Raw genomic sequence first — 21,865 nt, forward strand, 5'->3', positions numbered from 1 at the left:
ATCAATTTTTTTTATTTGGGGATGATTTACAGTTTAAGAAATTTAGTATTAGAAATTTAATTTTAACAAAACAGGGGATTACAAAACTGTTGAAATGGAACAATTCAAAGCAACTGAAGCAAATCGGCAGATGAACAAATGTTTTGCCAAAAACACTTCTTCATATTCAGTTTTACTTGTTTCATAAAAAAAATAACTTCCAAAATGATATTTCATCTTCCGTTTTCAGTGTTTTAAAAAAATAAAACCTAACGGGCTATCGTGTCCTGTTTTACATATTTAAAAATTATAAACTTAACGCTCCTTTGTTTCCCATTTTTGTTTTAAATTAAAAAAATATAAAAATTTATACCCTAACGGGCTATCGTGTGCAGTTTTACATTTTTTTTTAAAAATAAGCCTTTTAACGTTCCTTCATGTCACGTTTTGGTTTTAAATTCAAAAATTATAAAATGACAAAATAAAGGACGAAGTAACGTTTTACCGGCTTCTTTGTAACTCCCAGCAAACACACAAAACTCAGTCTCCTGCTTCTCACTTTACAAACCTAAAAATACAAATATCAAGATAAATTTTTTACATAAATATTTATTAAAATTATTACAGATTTGTTATTGGCTTCGGGTTCGGGATCTAGAGCACAATCGGTTACGGTGATTGCGTGGATATATACCGATGGTAATGTGCGACAAACTCAATTAGAGGGTTACGTATATGATAAACCGGTTTCTAAGCAAGTAAGACTCGATTCTAGTATGAATTTTAATAATTTGGGCGATGTATTATTTTTGAAATTGAAAATTGATAGGAGTTTGTATGATTTTAAGTTGTGCTATCGATGAAAAAATTTCAATGATATGAAGTTTGGTATTATTCTGGTTGATGATGTTGAGATGATGTTTGGAATTATTGTTTCGAATGGACCTCCTTTCTTTGTTGAAATTTATCTACAAAAAATTTTAACTTGTGCATTGATTGAAACAAGTTCGAGAGTTGTGGAAACTAGTTCGAGAGTTTCCGAGAGGAGTGGTAGTAGGGGTTTTGATTGTCAAACTACTAGTAGTATGTATATGGGTGGTGATATGGTTAGTAGTAGAGGTTTGGATGCTTATTATGTTATTGAGTCAGATTTGATTACACGGGATGAGACATTGGAGCCAATAGAGTTGAGGGAGGGGATGATATTCGACTCAAAAAAAGTGTTGATACATACGGTTAGAGATTTTCATATCCGGAATCATCAAGAGATTAAGGTGGTTAGATCAAGTGATGTGTATTGGATTGTGGTTTATAAGAATAAGGATACTGGTTGTGAATAGAGTTTAAAATCTAGGTTGCGAAAATCACTTGGGAAATTTCATATTATGGAAACTTCGGGACTACACACATGTTTACGCACCACCATTACTCAAGACCATCCTAATTTGACATCTCATGATATTCTTGAACTAGTTAAGGATCAAATCATAGTTGATCCCACGGTTAAGGAAAAAGTGTTGATGGCCACGGTGAAAAGTATTTTTGGTTACCAACCGGGAAGAAAGAAGATTAGAGATGCCAAAAAGCTAGCAATTGATGAAGAACATGGATCTTGGAAAGGATCATATGAAGACCTCCCTTTTTTTAATGGAAGTGTTGTAATGTTTTAATGTGGGAACCAAGGTTTATTGGGTTTTTAAGGAGGATGAGATGTAAGATCGTGGGAGCTTAGAGGCATTCTATCTTTTTATACTAGTATCGTATAGATTTTTAAATGCTTTTTCATATTTATGTAATGTTTTGTAGTTAATGAGTATATTATGTCTTTATTTGGAACATGAAATGACATTCAAGAGACTCTTCTGGGCTTTCAAACCATGCATTGATGGATTTGAGCAATGTATGCCTATCATACATATAGATGGGATTCACCTATACGGTCCATATTCGGGTGTACTATTGAGTGCTGTGGCCGTAGATGGCTTTAGTCATATTCTTCCACTTGCATTTGCTATTGTTGAATCCGAGAATGTTTCTAGTTGGGGGTGGTTCATGGATAGATTGAGGAGATTTGTGGTAGGTAGGAAAAATGGGATTTGTGTCATTTCTGATAGACATGTTGGGATTATTGCTGCTATGCGACAGATAGGATGGTGCGAGCCCCTTGACCATCATAGATTTTGCATTAGCACTTGGCTACAAATTTTTCTACTACACATAGGAGAAAGGGATTGAAAAATAGGTTAGTTGAGTTGGCTTCTCAGGTGTAAGAGAAGAAGTTTGATTTTTTATGGGAACAATTGTTGATTATGGAGCCTAGGACGACGGAATGGTTTGAGGATAAACCATTAAGTAAATGGTCTTTAGCATATGATGGAGGGAAACTTTTTGGCATGATGACCACCAACCATGCGGAAAGTTGGAATAACGCGATCCTTGATGCTAGAAAGCTCCCGATTAATTCATTGGTTAGAGCACTATTTTTGAAGACGGTTGAGTATTTTGATGAAGGGCGTTTGGAAATTACAACCGAATTATCTAAAGGTCGATTGTTTACTAATTATGCAAGCAAGAGGTTAAGTCGGTCAATTGTGCGTGCTAGGTGTAACACCCTCCAAATCCGGGGTATAGATCTGGGGTATTACTTGCCACTAATTACATTATTAAACCTGTACAATAATAATAATATACATATAACAACCCATTTTCTACTACTACTCAGGATCTTTTAAGGTTAAGGTGTGAAAGCAAGAACAACTTACTATCTTTATTACAAACAACCCAAATAAACAGTCTTACATGCCTTCTTTAACACAAACCAGTTGTCTACATATTTTTAAACTAAACTTCTTTTATTCAAGCAACATCTACATCTACTTCCACTACACCTGCACGGGCATCTCAAAACCCTCTTCTGGGATTGGAATTAGCACCCTTGGTGTCAGAGGGTCCCGCCGTCTGACCCACTTCTTGACCACTCGAGTAGGATGGGTTTCATTCTCGGCCTTAACTGAAAAACAAGGTGAATAACAATAATAGGAGTGAGCCATAATTGCTCAACCAGCTTGCAACATATATATATATATATAGTGTAAAGAGAGAAGATTAAGTAAATCGGTAATCTGATTGTTCGTGTAACCACATGTTTCCGCAAGGAATAATTAAGGCCACTATCGGCGAGTACCAAATGAATTATACTAGACACAAAAACCAACATATGCACTATAACCTCCTAATCAGTCAGGATATAGCGTGGATCTGTACCCATCTGCATAGACCCACCAACATATAGGGTACCCAGGCATTATGGCCTAATAATCAAGGGTCTGGTTCATACCCGACCCATATTGTAACCATCCAGTCCATGGATCAGCATCCGGAACAATCGGTGTGCTTTGATGTATTCCAATATCAAAATATATCAGAATATATATATATATATATGTATATATAACTATTGGAATATGAATAGAGGATTCGATGTCTTAGGAGAAATCATGAATCGAATTGAAATATGAATAAAGGAACATTAGTTGTGTATCATTGTTTTTGAACATGAATTATCATTGTGTAGCTGCCATCAAAATCAGGAAGCACTTCACTATTCTGAACTTAGAATAGGGGAAAAACTTGCCTGGTATACGGTCTACTTCGGGTAGTTCACAGTTCCCTAACTCTGGCTTGATCCGCCTTGCTGGTGTTGAATCTATCAAAGAAAGATACTCGTTTAGTTGACTTATATCGTAATCGTATATCAGACTGAGACCACGTAGCCCTTATAATCTACCCGCACGACTCTATCTGACTCGTATATAAATTATCTAGCAAATAAGACTCAAGTAATCACATAAATCACGTAACACATAAGTCACATAGTTGATTTGAACTTACAAATATTTTTAGAATCGAAATCGGATCTTTATTCGCATTAACAGAAAATATCTGACTCGTTTCCTAATTTTATGGAATTTATTCGACTCGTTTCTAAAAATAAAAAGGTCTTTAATTAAATAAATATCGTAAGCCGACTCGCTCTCGAAAGAAATTAACATTTATAACTATTTTTAATGGATTCAGGTCATTTTTCTGAGTCTAAGGGCTTTCGTTTCGATTAAATGGGATAAACGGTTCAATTATTACGCAATAAATAAGAATAAATTAATTAGTATTTAATATAATCAATTATTCACAAATAATTAATCCTCAAATATATTTTTAAATAATTTTCTAGGAAAAATCAGATTTAAAAATAATTTTTCCCTAATTTTTGGAATTAAATAAGATTTATTACAAATTATTCAAATAAATTGATTAATTATAAAATAATTAATCAATATGAATAAATAATAAATAAATAAATAAGATATAATTAAATGAATAAATAAATAAATAATTTTCGAATTTTCTAAAATAAGAAAACAGTTTAGATTTATTTACAAAATAAATCAAATAATTAATCAAATAATTATTTGATTTACTAAATAAAAAGAAATTGATTTTCCGAATTTATAAATTTAAAAGTAAAATAGAATATTCCAAAACACATTTTTAGAAATCAATTCAGTAAAACAAGATCAAAACCGGGTTGGAATTAAATCCAACCGAGTCGCCAAGAATCCTACCCAGATCCGGGTTGAACACCGCCGGAATATGGGTTTTCCAGAAATCGGCCGGTGAGCCCCGTTTCCGGCGGGATTCCGGCCATTCCTAAACACCACCAAAACGTTATTGTTTCAGGAAAACTCGAGCCCAAATTCATTCTATATCATCCCAGCTAGGGGTGAGCAGAAAACTGCACAAACCGCAAAAACCGTCCGCACCGCACCAATTCGCACCGCAAAATGCGATTTTTAATTTTCATGGTGCGGTTGTAGTTTGAATTTTTAATAAACCGCATGGTGCGGTGTGAGTTGTGGTTTTAAATTTCTGAAATACGGTTCAAACCGCACCGCACCACAATATTTAATATGTTATAAATAAATATATAATATACTTATATTCCTATCGGATCATCCCACTCAATATTTACAGCCCAATACTTAATTAGGTTATTGTTTTCTCTTCAGTTGGCCGCACAAGCACTTCCCTCAAGTACCAAGATTACATTACATCCTATTGTTTCTTATGTGATTAGAATAGTTAGCCTTGAACTCAATTCATGATCAATGTTTACAAATTTATTTTTTCAAACTTAATAATAATTCATGATCAAATTTTGGAGCTGCTATTTATGCCTTTTGATTTGCACTTTTAAGTTATTTTTGTTTTGTAATAGAATTCCTAAAAAGTTAAACTTTCCGGTGTGTAATTTCTTTTTCTTTTTCTTTTTTTAAATCGTAGGTAACCCGCAGCCGCTACCCTTCGGGTGCGCACTGGGTAAACCCTACGGGCTCACGCAATAGCCTGTAAACCACGTGAACCAAGATAAACCGCATTTAAGCGACAAACCCTGACTCAGGAGGCATAATCATAAATTCTCCTCCCATGGGATTCGAACCTGTGACCAAGAGGAGAGTTATCCTCTCTTTAACCAGCTAAGCCAACCCTTGCGGGCCCGGTGTGTAATTTCTAACTTGTATTATTGAAGAATATTAGCAAATTTATGTTATATTATTCGAAAATTTGATTAAATTTAAGTTTTGTATTTTATTTAAATCTTTCGAACTTTTAAAGTGTAAACCGCATTGAACCGCACCAAACCGCATCACATTTTCGTGGTATGGTTTATGCGGTTTTTAAGGGTATGCGGTGCATGTGCGGTTTGGAAATTTGATCAAACCGCATGTGCAGTTCGGTTTGCGGTTTGAGGAAAAAACCGCACCGCGCTCACCCCTAATCCCAGCACCTCAAATCATCCCACAACAGTGTTACACGATGCCTGGATCGTGATTTCCGGCAACAACGGTGAATAATCCGACGACCTTCAAACCAAAGTCCGGCGAAGTCATTTTTGGTTAATTCGAAACCAAACAACACGATTCTGGTACTAAATTAAAGCCCTAAGTGTCTACAATCATCTCCTATAAGCAAAATCCATCACAAACATCTATGAATAAAAAAAACGAAATCAAAAATCGGAAAAACCAAGAACATGGTCATAACAATCCAGGGGTTATATAATCAATATAAACACATAAAATTATTTCTCAGATCAAGATATAGCTATATGAATCATCAAAACAACCAAACGATTCCTTGAACTCAAAAATCGAAACCAAAGTCAAGAACACAAAAATTTGATTTTAACAAATATCCAACCTCGATTAATGATGTTGGTGTCAAAAGATCCGTCTCTTTGAGAGGATTAAATTGGTTACTCGAGCAAAATCCGTGGTTCAGTGAATCTCCCACAATCACAGTTTGATTTTCAAGCAAAAGTAAGAATATAAACCTCACCCTAAACCTATTTTTCAGATTTAATTACTTTTTTAATAATTAATTAGCTATTTATAGTAGCAATAAAATACCCCTAATTAAAATTAAGGCCCTAATTATATATCTATTAAAATTAATTGACCCCTAATTTTATAATTTTTGGGTATTAACTTTAAATTTTTAAATATCTAATAAATACAAAATATATGTCAAAAATTCTCAAAAATTGCAAATTATACAAAAATGCAAAGAAAAATAATACTTGATAATTTCATGATCCTATAAAAATAAAAATATGATTTTTGTGGGGCTTTTGACACCCAAAGGGGCCCGGAAAAGTTGTTTTTCGCGAAACAAGAAAATTTGTAAAACGACTGGATGTTCAAAATATCGATATGGTATAAGCCATACTAGGCAAAATAAGGCCAATAATTTTTTTTGAATTATCGGCTACTACAACACTGTTTGGGCCTTACAACTTTTGATATAAAAACATTTGACTCATAATAAAACACCCGATAACTATCCAGAATACAATCTGACCAAAACAGAGTACACGCAGCACATAACAGCTAGGGTTTTATGACTCAATACACTTAATGGCATAATAAAACACATACATCATCTTTATTAACATATAATACAAACGTAATTTCTCGGTCGTTACACTAGGGGTCATAGTGTTAAAGTTTATGATCGAAATTCTTTGTTGTTTGAAGTAGTCACTAGGAAAGTTGACCAAAAGGGGGGGGGGGATATGCATACCGTTAAGATTCCCGAGTACTTGTGTTCTTGTGGGAAATGACAAACGTATCGTATTCCTTGTTCTCATGTTATAGCATGTTGTGCGCATTTGAAATTGAGCCATGAATCGTTGGTTGATGAAATCTATAGGTTAGAGAATGTATCGATGGTTTACAATGGTGTTTCCGAACCCATTCCGAGCAAAGGAGATTCTTGTTGGCCGACGGGTATTAACTTTCCAAACGTGTTTCATGACAAAGATGTTGAGAAAAAGAAGGGAAGAAGGAAGTCGACGAGGTATCAAAATGCGATAAATTCTGAAGCACCCAAGGGGAAAAAATGAGTTGTTTTAGATATTTGTTTAGTAATAATGTTTGCTAAAAAAATGTATTGAATTGGGAGTTTTTTTATTGATCATTTTGATGTATTTGTGTGTTTTGTTATTGTTAATATAATCGTATACTTTAATTCCGTGAAATAGCAAATTTTTTTTAGTGTTTTTATTTATTTTAGCAGAAAATTAAAAATTTCCAGTGTGTAGTGAAAAGAACAGTAGCCACTGATGTTCATCGTGCAAAACTACTCTTTAAATGGCGTTTAGCACAAAACAACAGTTCATCTTACGTTTTGGCTCTAAACGTTTCTTTAACCCCAATTTTACTTTTTTGTTTATTTTAAAAAACAGAAAAACGTTTCATAATGTGCCGTTTATTTTGTTTATTTTATTTAAATAATCATCAACATTTACCCTGTAAACGATTCTTTATACAGCGTTTTACTTTTTAAAAAACAGAAAAACAACTTATTAACCTCCGTTTTAACTTAAATGTGCCGTTTATGTTTTTTATTTTATTTTAATAAAATCATCAGCATAACGGTTTATTAAGTGTCGTTTTACGTATTTATAATTTTTTTAAAAAAAGTGAAACGATTTACGATCCCACGTTTTATAATTTTTATTGTACGCTTAACGGTTCACGAAGTTCCGTTTTATGTTTAAAAAAAAAATCAAAACGCTAGACGAACTTCTGTTATGAGGTGACATATAGAGCCTTAATTTTCAGAGATGACAATTTGGACCATTATTTACACCAAAGTGATAAATAAAGCCACCACCCGCAAATTTTCAATTTTTTTGCTAAATTAACGGAGCAAATTTTTATGTTTTAGATGGGATCACTTGAGAAAATAAACCAAACCCAAATTACTTAAACAAGCCCATATCGAAATTTGGTAAGGAACAAAGTGTTTGTATGTTTTTGAGTTAGTTGAGTCCCGACTCTGCCCATTGGGCTTTAGTTGTACTTGAAATATTCCGGTCATATACTTTATTTCATAATAATCAAATTGGGTTGTTTTATTCCACAGAATGTATAGGTTACATAGCTCATCAGCAGCAGCTCATGAGGCCCAGAAGAGCAGTCATACCCAGAATTCTGTTTTATGTGAGTTTATCCATTTGTGATCATGGCATTTTATGTAATTATTACAAGACTATTAAATTGTGAATCATTGTCGTCTCGTTTGTATAGAGCTAGCACTGATTTTGCTTTGGGAGTTTTGTAGTTTAAGGTTTTGGTTGTCAAGATTTAAGTGGATTGCAACGTACTATGATTTTTCAACTTGTGTCTTTTTTTTTGCAATTTTTATATAAGAAATTATTTTACCTTGGTTGTAAATAAGAGTTAATTGTAGTTTGTGTACTCAAACTATGCTCTTGATGCACTTTGTGTACTCGAACTATCAATTATACACATTGAAGTATACATTATTGTTTATAGTATTTTTCCTACATATTTCAAATCAACTATTTTTCCTCTTTTGTTTTATTTTTAATTCTAGCAAGCTGTTATTGATTCTTTGGTCATATCATCATCCTTAGTTAATTTTAGATGGACTGGTAGATGGTCATAGAGCTGCTGAGAGACATAAATACGAGAGAAGTATCTTCAAGTGACTATGGTGGGACTCTGCCAATTTCGAGTAAAAGAGAATCCCGTGTCTGTCAAAACCTATAAAGAAAAATTACATGAGCTAAACAGATGATCATTTGAATCAGTGGCATTATTCACATCATACATCTCAGGTCTGTACTCATATTGAATCTGTTCATTCTTACCTGAGTAGGGAGTCTATATTTGAGGGCTAGCCACAGTGTAAAAGAGCACTTTGGAACCGCAAGTTAATGCCAAACTGCTTTTGTCTAGGCCGGAACATTGTCAGTCACCCTTATATCTTGCCAGATAGTTGAGATAGAGACGTGATTTTGACCATTCCAAGATATAGAGTCCTGTCCTAAACTGCATCGTGTCTTACATTGAGAATTTGGCGAACAGACCAGGAAGCATTCTTTGGGACATTCATAGACTGAAACGGTCTATTCTTATGAATGTAGCATTTAATTAGGCAATCCAAAGAGGATGACTCCCAGGTTGTAAAATTCTCCAAATATGATTAATAAAAGTAGCCTAGTCCAATCTCGCAAGTCCCCAATACTCAAATCCCCCTCTGCTTCCGTAAGACAACAATCTCGCCAAGAAACAATAACCTGTTTAACACTAGAGACAGACCCTCCTTATAAGAACTCGACCAACAGTGACCCTCCTTTGTGAAGTTTGCCCAAAAAAAATAGCCGTAAAATAACCAATTTATCCCTATTTGGCTTAGAATGACAAAAATGCCATGTTATACTGTACATGTATTATGTATACCTGCGATTTGCGAGCTATTCGTCTTCTACTTCCTTTGTATGTCTCCTCCATTTAACCTCATGTGTCATATCTTCAATAGTATGAAACATACTCCGTATAAAGTATTACCGTTGATTATGTAGCTTATATAGTTTTAGAATAGCTTATGAATCAGCTGTAAAGGGTTGTTTTAAATTAGCAACCATTTGTGCACCTCGCATTTGTCCATTTGTATTGTGTAAGTTTCCTGCTTACTAATTTCTTATTAGTTTACAAATGCTTGTAGGCAATGTGCAGCACATATGAATTTTATGAATGTTGCTGCAAATTTTCAAATCTATCTGATTTTTATATCATGTCTTTGTAATATCTTACATGTGTTTTTGTACTAAAAAAAGGGTGAATGGATTTTGTTATAATATTTTGGATCGATTTTTACCCTTTTTTTTAAGCTTTCATATAAATTTTGTAGCAACAATTTGAATTGTTTCTCAATGATTTTCATGCACAATGGTTGGTTTTATGGGTTCTATGATCGTTGCCTCACTTTGCATTTGGTTATAAGTTATTTTAGCGTGTGCGGAAAGGTTGCAAGGTAATAATAATTTTCTAATCAATGATTAGTAACAGAACAATTGTTGCAACCTTTGTATATCCTAAATTTCCTTTCCGGTGTATCATTTATAGGATTCTTCCCGACATTCCACACGTAGCATATGCCGTATTGGACTCTATTAGCTTACAATGCTGATGGTAAGGCTTACCAATTCTTGGTCGAAGATATATCAAGTAGCTTTAGGCTTTCACATACACCTAGGCACATACTCAGCTTGTCCTTGTATCTTTGATTTTTTTCGAGTTTACCTAGCAGCTCGTCCTTCAGGCCTACTTTCTTATTCGGCATGCCTTTGCACCTTACCTCGCACATGTTCTCTTTTTATTACACTTTTCTATCAGAATAGGTGACCCCTTCCATCTGTAAAATATTACAAACAAGCTTGTGCTCTACAGATTTTAGCTCTAAAATAGATTGTAGCTGTAAAGGGTTAAAACTCAAAAACTTTTAGAGAATCTTAATTTAAGAAAAATATTGAAATATTATTGGTTAGGTAACTGTGGTTTGGAGGATGGGGGTACGAGAATATTCAGAAAATCTCAAGGAAAAGAAAGTGACAATTTAAAGTTTGAAACGAAAGTATTATAATATATTTTCTAAAATAGTTGTGAGAAGTTAGCTCTTCAATATATAATAGGAAACCCCAAACACAAGGCCATTTTGAGCCAAGAAAACCCCCTGTGAAGTTACCTATAATACCCCTGTTTTTCATGAATTTACGCTTTTTACAGCACCTAAAATATCTCGGACCAATACATTTCCCTACACTCGACATACAGAAGCTATTTACACAAGCTGAAGTAAGGTGCCTTCCTCTCGATGTCTCTTCTTAATTTGTATGAGCCAATGGTTAAAAGCTCCGCTAATAATCTTCATTACTTCATCTAAGTTTCTGTGGTAAATATGTGCATCTGCGAACTTATAAAACTCAATTTTGTGAATGTATGCTCGACATGCTTCAGTTGCAGTATTATGTGTTTGCCAAAGTTTCAGAATTTTGTAGAGAATTAAAATCATGATGTTGAAATTACTCATAAAGGTTAGTTCTACCTCTAATTTCAGAATACATATTTTCCCCTTTCCTTTGCAGAACATATACTTATTGGGACGGAATGTGACAAAGCGAGCACAAGTTTAACGTCTATTTGTCTAGAAGATATTTTTAATGTAAACCTTCAAGCATTTTAAAGTAAGTTAAAATCTTATATGACATAGTTTAGCCTGCAACAGCTATAGGTGAATTAGTGATGCAATACTTCTGAAATAGGATATAAGGAGATTATATTATATATATACTGAAACTTTAGGTGCCAAGATTATGTGGTAGGTGAACCTTTTTTCGGGTACTAGGTTTGTTATAAGTGCTATTAAGGATCCAAACATCTGTATACCATTTATGGCATTTAGTGCTTAGGCTGACATTGCTTGGTTCTAATCTTGTATATTGTTCATGTGCTCTTCGTAAGAACGTCTTTCTTGCATGCATTCTTATGTTTTTCTTACAAACAAGAGTTACGAGCCATGTAGCTGCTGTACGAAATTTATTCTTCTTTTGAAACTTGTATCCATGTGGATTTTGATAATCATTAGTGTTCTAAAAACAATACTCATCTTCTGTGACTGTTAGTGAATTGTGTTGTCCTATCTCTTTTAACTGCAGTATTTAGCTAAGTCATTTTTAGTGTTCCTTGCAATGTTCAATTCACCAGGTTATTTGCGATGCATATTTATTTACTTTTTCTGGTCATTCAGGAAGAATAATTCATTAAGGTACAGCAGTCCAGAATCTCCGCAACGAAGTTTGTGTAATGGACCAGACACCCTACAAAGGAGGCCATCCCACGGTATACCTTGCCAATTAAGAAGGATGCTGTGGAAAGACATAGATTGTAGAAGAAGCGTAGTGGTACTCGCATGAATTTGCATTTTATGTCCAGTTAATTTCGTCCTTTGTACTGCATTTACCTTTGTCGCTAAAGTAAATGTATTGCCTTTTTTGCTAGACATACTCCTAATTAAGTCCCAAGAAGTCGATACTTCAGCACCTGAACAAGCAAAGAGGTAATAACTAGGTATATACTTTTCCCTTGCTTACCTTGTTAATCTTCCACTTGGATCTTTCTAAAGCTTTATTCTGTGCTTCTTCTACTTTAATTTCGGGGGGGGGGGGTCCTCCATCAGGTCTATTTTAATGACATTGAAACCAACACAAGCGAATATCATGGATTTGGTACCGTAGATGGTGGAGCAACTGTAACAGGTTTTTTTTTATTCATACATGCTCCCTTGTATGATATAATTATGTTAACCAGCAGCATTATCCAAAATTATTGCTATTTCCCTGAAGCCATATTAACTTATCCACTTATTTAGTTTGAAATGCAGTCGTTTGGCAATGTCAAGAAGTTGGTTGACCTGTGTTTGTTGGGTGAAATGTACTGCACACATACGTTATATTTCACTTTGCCAATTTAATTTTCTACCTAATTCTATTTATTATCAGATGTAATTGGCAAGGTGTCGAGTTATGGCCTCTGGAAAAAGGTCAAATGTGGCAGAAAAAATAATGTTATGGCTAGTATTTCTTACTAAGTCTATTTTGTCAAAAGTAATGTTATTCATAAAATCTATATTCTCCTAAAAAGTTTCAGATTTTGTAATTTACAATATTTCAATGTCACTGATATATTTATAATGTTCTGTTTAATTTTCACCTCTCTATATGACCAATATACCCATAACAACCCTTTAAGAAATTCTAAGGATCACATTAGATGGTTAGGACTAAACATTAATGGACAATCTCCAGCACACAAGCATAAGTCCCTTTCTGGTTTTCTAAACCACTTTCATTATCAGTCTCTACTTTGTTTTCCATGACCTCACCGACATTAACTGCCATTAGCGTTCTAAATGTCCCCCTAATTAATTGTTTTTAACAGTAAACCTAAAAAAATTCTATTAAGTACACTGAATAAGAAGGAAAACTGATTTTAAATTAATATTTTTCTTTTTATGTTTTAATGACCAGTGCATACACATATGTGTGTGTGTGTGTGTGTTGATCAAGATACTCTATGTTATATAGAGAGTTGTTTTGAACAGATTAACTGCATTCTGTATTGATCCTACAACTGCATTATGGTAATAGCCCCTAAATACTTGAAATAAGTTATGTATGATTTAGAAGGGAGTTAACACTTTTGTAGAGTCTGAATTAGAAATTAAACTAGAGTGCATCTTTTATGACGTGCACGAGACATGGTCTCAAGGATCTCTCATTTACATATAAATGTCCTGAATGTTACTTCCGAATGTTACTTTTTAGACAGCTTTTGGCAATATTCTCTATTGAGACCCTGATTACATTTTTGTGTAGTGTGCATCGCAGAAATACGATTTACTTACAATAAAATTCAGGAAATTTCTCCCTTAATCTTATTTTTTCTGCACTTGCTTTATTTACCGCGATAGCTACTTTGTTCATCTCACAGATATACCTTTTGCGCACTTACCATCTGACTGCCTTTATGTTTAATGAAATCCAAATTTATGAAGAAGCTGCAAAAGCATGCTTCCTGATGTAATTATAAACATTATACAAAATTTGTGATGGATGCGATTCGTTCAACATGATGGAAAAATTGGTAGCTCTGCTTTAGCTTATGGTATAGATTCTATATATCTGCACATCATTAGGACCTTCTCAACCAAACTCGAGGCCATAAGCAAATCTCGAACAATAGGTCTTTACTTTTTATTCATTAAATAATTATACTACATATTTACACATTATTTAAATTTCGGAAGAATTATAATAATTTATTTTTATATACAGGTTAAATAGTTTATATTTAAAGATTGTTGAAATATGACTATATATTTGTTCAGTATATATGGTAACATTAATAAATAGTTTGTATTTTATTAAATATTCCACAAAATATTTGTTCTTAATGGTACATTTATATTAGGTTAATTTTTAAAAAATAACTTTAACAGGAAAAAACATGAATTTCGTATCACATAATAATATAAAAATGTAAAGAAACAAGAATAAAAACACAATATATTAATTCTGGCCAATGTGCTAGATGTTACATGCATAACATCGAAAATATAAAGATCATTTAATTGTTCTAATTTCTTATCAATTTCAAGTAAAAAGTCATTTATTTTTGTGAAAATTTTCTAATACATATTTTAAAGAAATAGTCTCCTAATTTTTTCTTTTTATAAACATAAATATACTAAACATGAATATCCATAATAATCTATATGTCCGACTGAGATTTTTGACGCCTTGGATACTTTGGGCCCTAAGCAGCCGCTTATTTGTCACCGGCTTGCACATCATAACGGTATATATAAAAAAGCTGAGAGACCGGGCTGTCTTAAAAGATCCTGCTTAAAGAAAAGTAAAGAAAAGGGCGCAATAATCGTTTCCAGCATTTAACATTCCTAATGGAACTGGAGAGATCTGACAGACCTGCGAAACTAGCAGAAAGGCTTTGGGGGCAGAAAATTCTTAGATGCAGTGTGTTAATGGGATTTGCAGCTGTCAATTCTTAGATGCAATGCATTAATGGGATTCGCGGCTATCAATACGATTAGGTGTATTACAATAAAATTTGCTTCTCTAAGCAAAATTGGCATGACAGTTATTTCTAACACTTTACATGCATTCTCACAAGGATATCAGTTTCAGACGCTGAAAGCTTGTGGCTTATGGTAGGTAAATAATGTATCCCTTAGTGTTGCCTTTGTTGTCCTTTCTTAGATGGGGTTCACGTGAATATTGAGCCACGTAACTCCCTTATGACTAAATACAATGCTATACGGCTTTCTTGCTGCTATGATTTATATATTCTCTCTATGTTTAAAAAATTATGAACTATTGCGAAGTGCTTATGCATATTTACAGATTGATTTTACTCCTGCAATAACTTGTGCTCAAAAGTGTATTTATGTTGGCACTGGATCTTACTTCCAGCGGAATATCGAAGGAAAAATTTCCTGAAAAAAAAAAGTTGTGTTAAGCACAGGCTTAACTGGTCACGCCTATATTTCCATCTGTTTAGAAGTAATTTTTGTCATCTATCTTTAATATTATGCCTTCTACTTACATTCTCATGCTTTATTCATAAAGAATGGGGTAAATGAAGTTGTAGGTTCATTCATTGTAGCCTCTCAAATGTTTCGCAGATCGAAGATGTTTTCATGACAAGCTGGTATAAAGATATTGCATGGATTGCTGGCTAAAAATGGTGGCAGCAATGATGGTTTTTCCCTCTCCTCTGCAATTGTAAGATACTTCTTCAAAAAGATAGAAGTTAGAGTGCAAAAGAGAAGTAAAAGCAGTAGTTTAAACTTTTAGTTCTTTGACTTGGTGATGGACATATCTGTCCTTTGTAGCTTCATATATGTCTTCAGTTCTGATGATCAGAAGCCAAGTGTATCCTTTCACATTTTAAGTACTGTAAATTGCACAGCTAACCTTACAGAAATGAAAAGTAAAATCATTCGTTTGGTGGAGTAATCTCCATTTTATCATTAAGCTAACAAACTTGTTTTTATAGAGTAAAAAAAAACGCAGAAGAATGAAGAAGAAGAAGAAGTTTCAGTACTAAGTCCAGCTAGCCTATTTTGTCTATATACATCATTGAGAATAACTAACTGAAAAGTTAGTTACGCTGAGCTGGCAATAAACTATAACTTATATCACTAACTCTAATAGACTAAGCCTTATACTACTGCTAATGGACTGATCTTGCATATTGACTATGGGCCTGATCATCATGTTGCTGGACTGGTTTGCCTGGACTGGATTGTTTGCCTGGACTAGATTGTTTTGAATGAGCTGGACTTGATGAACAAATATTGTTAATATCCCCACTCAAGGTGGAATGGACAGAGTACATTCCTAACTTGGATAACAAATTGTTAAACTGAGCTGAAGGAATGATCTTGGTAAAAACATCGGCTACCTGACTTTTAGTTGGCAAATAAATAAGCTGGATAAGACCTTCAAGTACTTTGTCTCTAGTAAAATGGCAGTCTATTTCTATATGTTTAGTCCTCTCATGGAAAACAGGATTCTTGGCTATGTGCAATGCTGACTGATTGTCACAATGCAGTGTGATAGGTTTAGATTAGTAACACCAAGTTCTTCTAATAAACGGACTGTCCAAGTGATTTCAGATGTTGCTGCAGCCATTGCTCTATATTCAGACTCTGATGATGACCTTGAAACTGTCCCTTGTTTCTTTGACTTCCAAGCAACTGGAGAATTTCCAAACAACAATACATAGCCAGTAATAGAACGTCTAGATTCTGGACAAGAAGCCCAGTCTGAATCAGAATAGGCTTGAAGAGTTAACTGGTCTGTAGCCTGTAACATAATGCCTTGGCCAACTGTATGTGAAACATATCTCAAGGTATGAATTAAAACTTGAAGATGAGGCACTCTGGGTTTTTGCATATATTGACTCAATACTTGTACAGCATAACACAAATCTGGTCTTGTGTTGGTCAAGTAATTGAGCTTGCCAACCAATGATCTATATAATTCAGGATCAGACATGAGCTCACCACTGTCAGATTGTAGTTTCAAACTCATTGGCAATGGAGTAACAGCCTTAACAGATAGGTCAAATTGACAAGCAGCAATCAAATCTCTAGTAAACTTATTTTGACTAAGAATAATGCCACCAGGTTCATAACCAACTTCTATTCCCAGAAAGTAATTCAAGTAACCAAGATCCTTTATACTAAAAGCATTGTCAAGATGAGTCTTCAAATTAGAAATGGTCTGATCATCAGAACCAGTGATGATAATATCATCTACATAAACAGCTATGATAGTCATATGCTGATCTGATTTCTTTATGAAAAGACTATAATCATTTTTTGATTGCTTATAACCCTGATCAATCAATTCTGCAACCAATTTTTCTGACCAATTTCTAGAGGATTGTCTAAGACCATACAATGACTTTATTAACCTGCAGACCTTATTAGAAGGATAGATATGAGACAATCCTTCAGAAATCTTCATGTACACCTCTTCATGTAAATCCCCATGTAAAAATGCATTATTCACATCTAGTTGATGAATATGCCATTTTTTACTAGCTGCTAAAGCAATTATACACCTGACAGTATTCATTTTAATAACAGGAGAATAAGTCTCTTCAAAATCAACACCATATCTTTGATTGAACCCTTTAGCAACCAACCTGGCTTTGCATCTTTCCAGACTACCATCAGATTTCAATTTAACCTTGTAAACCCATTTACAACCTATTGCTTTCTTGCCAGCTGGTAAATCTATAATACTCCAAGTATTATTGTCTGCTAATGCTTTTAATTCTTTCTGCATTGCCTCTATCCACAATGTATGTTTAGAAGCTTCATTATAGTTTGCAGGCTCAGATATAGTATTGACTTGTGTGAGAAAAGCTTTATGAGGGGCAGAATATGATGAGGAAGAAACCACATTACACCAATGATTATTTTGAGCAGTTGCACAAATATAATCCTTGAGATAATGAGGTGTGGTTTTATGTCTAGTGGATGATCTGACAGGAATACTAATGTCTACAGTATTATCAAAAGATCCAGTATTTTCAAAATGAGAATTATCATCAACATCAGAATGACCATCATAATGAGCATGAATTGGTGCAATGTAGGGATCATCAGATAAAGAAGTGAATTTTGGTAGAAAAACAGCAGAGTTGTAGAAATCAGATTGATTTCCAGAAATAAGATGGAAAGGAAAGTGCATTTCATGAAACTTTACATCTCTGGAAACAAATAATTGGTGAGTGTTCAAGTCAAGTACCTTATATCCTTTTTGTGATGTAGGATAGCCTAAAAAACACACAAGCTGTAGCTCTTGGTTGAAATTTTGTCCTATGAACCTTAACAGTAGCAGCAAAACATAAGCATCCAAATGGCCTGAGATTCTGTAAATCTGGGGAATCCTTATACAAAATGCTGAACGGAGTAACATTATTAATACTAACTAATGGCATCTTGTTAATCAAATAACATGCACATAGTATACATTCCCCCCAAATACTTATCTGGAACCTTGGACTGAAATAACAAAGCCCTGGCAGTATCTAGCAAGTGCCTGTGTTTTCTCTCCACTACCCCATTATGTTGGGGAGTGTGAGAACAACTTGTCTGGTGCACAATTCCCTTTTGTGCATAAACAGATTTAAGCTTCCCTTCACAGAATTCTAAGGCATTATCAGACCTGACACACAATACTTTTGCATTGAACTGAGTTTCAGAATATTTGATGAAATTGGTTAAAACATCAGCAGCCTAAGACTTAAACTTGATCATATGTATCCAAGTAAATCTACTAAAATCATTAACAATAGTGACAAATTGATTACAACCATAATGAGTTTTTGTCCTATAAGGACCCCAGATATTAACATGAATCAATTCAAATACAGCTTTTGTCTTAATACTGCTATGAGGAAAGGAATTTCTTGCTTGCTTAGCAAGTGGACAAACTTGACAGATAATATCTGAAGTATCCTTGACAGATATAAATTTTGACAAATATTTCATTTGAGAAATTGGAAGGTGCCCTAATCTAATATGCCAGAGCTTGGTGTCTTCAACAGCAGTAAAGCAGCATTTAGCATGAGTTGCAGCAGCAGAAACAAGATTACTATGTTCAATGATGTAAAGCCCATTTCTCAGATTACCAAGAAGAATTGGCTGTCCTTTCTGAGAATGGCCCTGTACAAAATATTTATTATCAGAAAATATCAATTGGCAATGCAAATCTTCACACAACTTGTGAACTGATAAAAGTTTGAACTGGAAGTCAGGCACATGTAAGACATCTTGTAGATGAAAATCAGAATTCAGTTGAACTTTGCCAATATGCAAAGCTGTTATTTGCTTTCCATCAGGGATGGTGATTTTGTTATCAGAGGTAGTGATGGCCTTATATTCAGAGAAATCATTAAGATTTGGACAAATATGATCTGTAGCCCCACTACCTAACAACCAAATAGAATTGAATGATGCTGTCATTAAACAAGTTTTACCTGCTAAAGCAGCATGAGAATCTGTAGCAGGGCTTTGAATTTTTTGATTGTTAAGCAACTCAATAAGGTGATTGTACTGTTCCTCTGAAATAGAATTAACAGAATTAGAGATACTAGCATTTGAAACCTCAGCAGAATCAGGGATAACACCTTCAGGATTAGATTGTGACACATCAGCTACTTTCTTATACTTGTTGTTCTGTTTAAATCCAGCAGGAAAACCATGAATCTTAAAGCATCTGTCAATACTGTGGCCTGAAATTTTGCAATTGGTGCAAAAATAGTTGGAACCTGATTTCTTCTTGTTGAAGTTGCCAGAGAAATTGTTATTTCCATTGCTCCCAGAATTAGGTTTAGAGTACTGAAAATTAGTATTTCCAGAGTTACCAGATCCAAATGACCTTTTAATAGCAGCAAAAGCCATTGCATCAGATTGTCCTGAGTTAGAAAACTCTTTGTGATTCTCTTCTTGAACAATAATTCTGAAAGCTTGAGAAACAGATGGAAGTGGATGCATCAACAAAATGTGCCCTCTAACAATTGAAAACTGATCATTCAACTTCATGAGAAATTGAAGTAGTCTCTGTTCTTGTTGCTTCTGCAACAACTTAGCATTTACTTGACAAGTACAGCTGCCACAATTACAATATACCATAGGATTCACCTCATCAATATTATCCCAAACTGACTTAATCTGTGTGTAAAATTCAGAAATACTCTAATTTCCTTGAGTGATCTCAATCAGTTTCTGCTCAAGAGTATATACTTGTGTGATAGATGTGAAACCAAAACGCTCCTCTAAATCATTCCAGATCGCACTTGTAGTATCAAGAAACAGAACACTCCTTGCAATATTCTCATCAATATTGAACAATAATCAAGAAATCACCAGGTTGTTGCATCTCTCCCACGCAACATAATCCACAGATGTAATTTCTGGTTTCGTTATTGTTCCATTAACAAAACCGAACTTATTTTTAGCAGATAATGCTAACATCATAGATCTTTTCCAGTTTGTGAAGCCATTTCCATTGAACTTAACAGAAACTAATTGAGAATTTGACGAATCAGACGGATGTATGTAATAAGCATTCGACGGATCATGATTTGTGGTTATGGTGGAATTAGTAGTGTTTGTACTAGCCATAATCGAATGACAAAAAAAAAATTACAATGTTTGATGAATTAACAATAACGAAGGAGTAATCACAAACGAAGAAGATGAAGATCGGAATGAAGAACAACACAAATTGTATAGAATCACGAAGAAAAATTCACGATCTTATACAAAAAAAAACTAATCATCATGAAGTAATGCATTAATCAATACGTATAACAATGTATGATACGTACAGTTTCTGAAGAAATCAATCAAGAATCGATTCGGAGAAGAAACAAGATCACCTGATGATTGTACGAAGAAATTGCAAGTCTAAAATATCAAGCGTAGCTCTGATACTATGTAAATTGCACAGCTAACCTTACAGAAATGAAAAGTAAAATCATTCGTTTGGTGGAGTAATCTCCATTTTATCATTAAGCTAACAAACTTGTTTTTACAGAGTAAAAAAAATGCAGAAGAATGAAGAAGAAAAAGAAGAAGAAGAAGTTTCAGTACTAAGTCCAGCTAGCCTATTTTGTCTATATACATCATTGAGAATAACTAACTGAAAAGTTAGTTACGCTGAGCTGACAATAAACTATAACTTATATGACTAACTCTAATAGATTAAGCCTTATACTACTGCTAATGGACTGATCTTGCATATTAACTATGGGCCTGATCATCATGTTGCTGGACTGGTTTGCCTGGACCGGATTGTTTGCCTGGACTAGATTGTTTTGAATGAGCTGGACTTGATGAACAAATATTGTTAATAAGTACATAAACAAATTTATTGTTTTTTGTGTGTCTTTGGATTTAAGACGGTTCACTTATTTTTTTTTTCTATTTTAATTTCCTTCCATTTCATTCAGTCCTCTTGATCAAATTGTTTCAAGGGTACACTAACATTTTCTCATGTTAAAATGAACCTAATAATGAAGTGCTTATGTTCGATGTTTCTCATTACCAAATCCCGGAGTTACCTTGATCATGGAGGTATGTCATACTTACTTCCTCATTCATATCTCATCATTCAAGCTGCCGTGTCAATATCATATAGAGTTTTGAGATTATTCACTCTCGCCCCTACTCACACATACTGCTGTTTTGCGCACACACTCACCCATCATATTAAAACATATACATATGCAGTACAGGAACGTTAAATGATATAAAGCTTTTGCAAATAATGAACATATCAACTGCTTTCAAATCAGCAGAATCAGACCAATGATTTCTGAAATCAACATAACTGGAATTCAATAACGGAAACATA

General features: G+C 34.0%; 1 protein-coding gene and 1 long non-coding RNA gene across 4 annotated transcripts; both read left to right on the top strand.

Annotated features, from left to right (window-relative positions):
* The first annotated feature begins 1,364 nt into the window (after positions 1-1,364).
* LOC141680544 (uncharacterized) lies at positions 1,365-2,214 on the top strand. The gene is made up of 2 exons (XM_074486741.1): positions 1,365-1,637; positions 1,786-2,214. Exons 1-2 carry the CDS (start codon positions 1,365-1,367, stop codon positions 2,212-2,214), a joined length of 702 nt encoding a protein of 233 aa, XP_074342842.1.
* Positions 2,215-8,845: 6,631 nt separating this feature from the next.
* LOC141676894 (uncharacterized) lies at positions 8,846-14,225 on the top strand. Of its 3 annotated transcripts, XR_012557207.1 has the most exons (7): positions 8,846-10,383; positions 10,476-10,541; positions 11,495-11,593; positions 12,157-12,310; positions 12,408-12,476; positions 12,586-13,012; positions 13,899-14,221. It is a non-coding gene; the product is annotated as an uncharacterized LOC141676894 (long non-coding RNA). The 3 variants fall into 3 exon arrangements; XR_012557205.1 differs by having other exon boundaries at positions 12,586-14,225; XR_012557206.1 differs by having other exon boundaries at positions 12,408-12,465; positions 12,586-14,225.
* Positions 14,226-21,865: the final 7,640 nt, after the last annotated feature.

Source organism: Apium graveolens, chromosome 8, assembly GCF_009905375.1.
Source record: "Apium graveolens cultivar Ventura chromosome 8, ASM990537v1, whole genome shotgun sequence".
NCBI lineage: Eukaryota > Viridiplantae > Streptophyta > Magnoliopsida > Apiales > Apiaceae > Apium > Apium graveolens.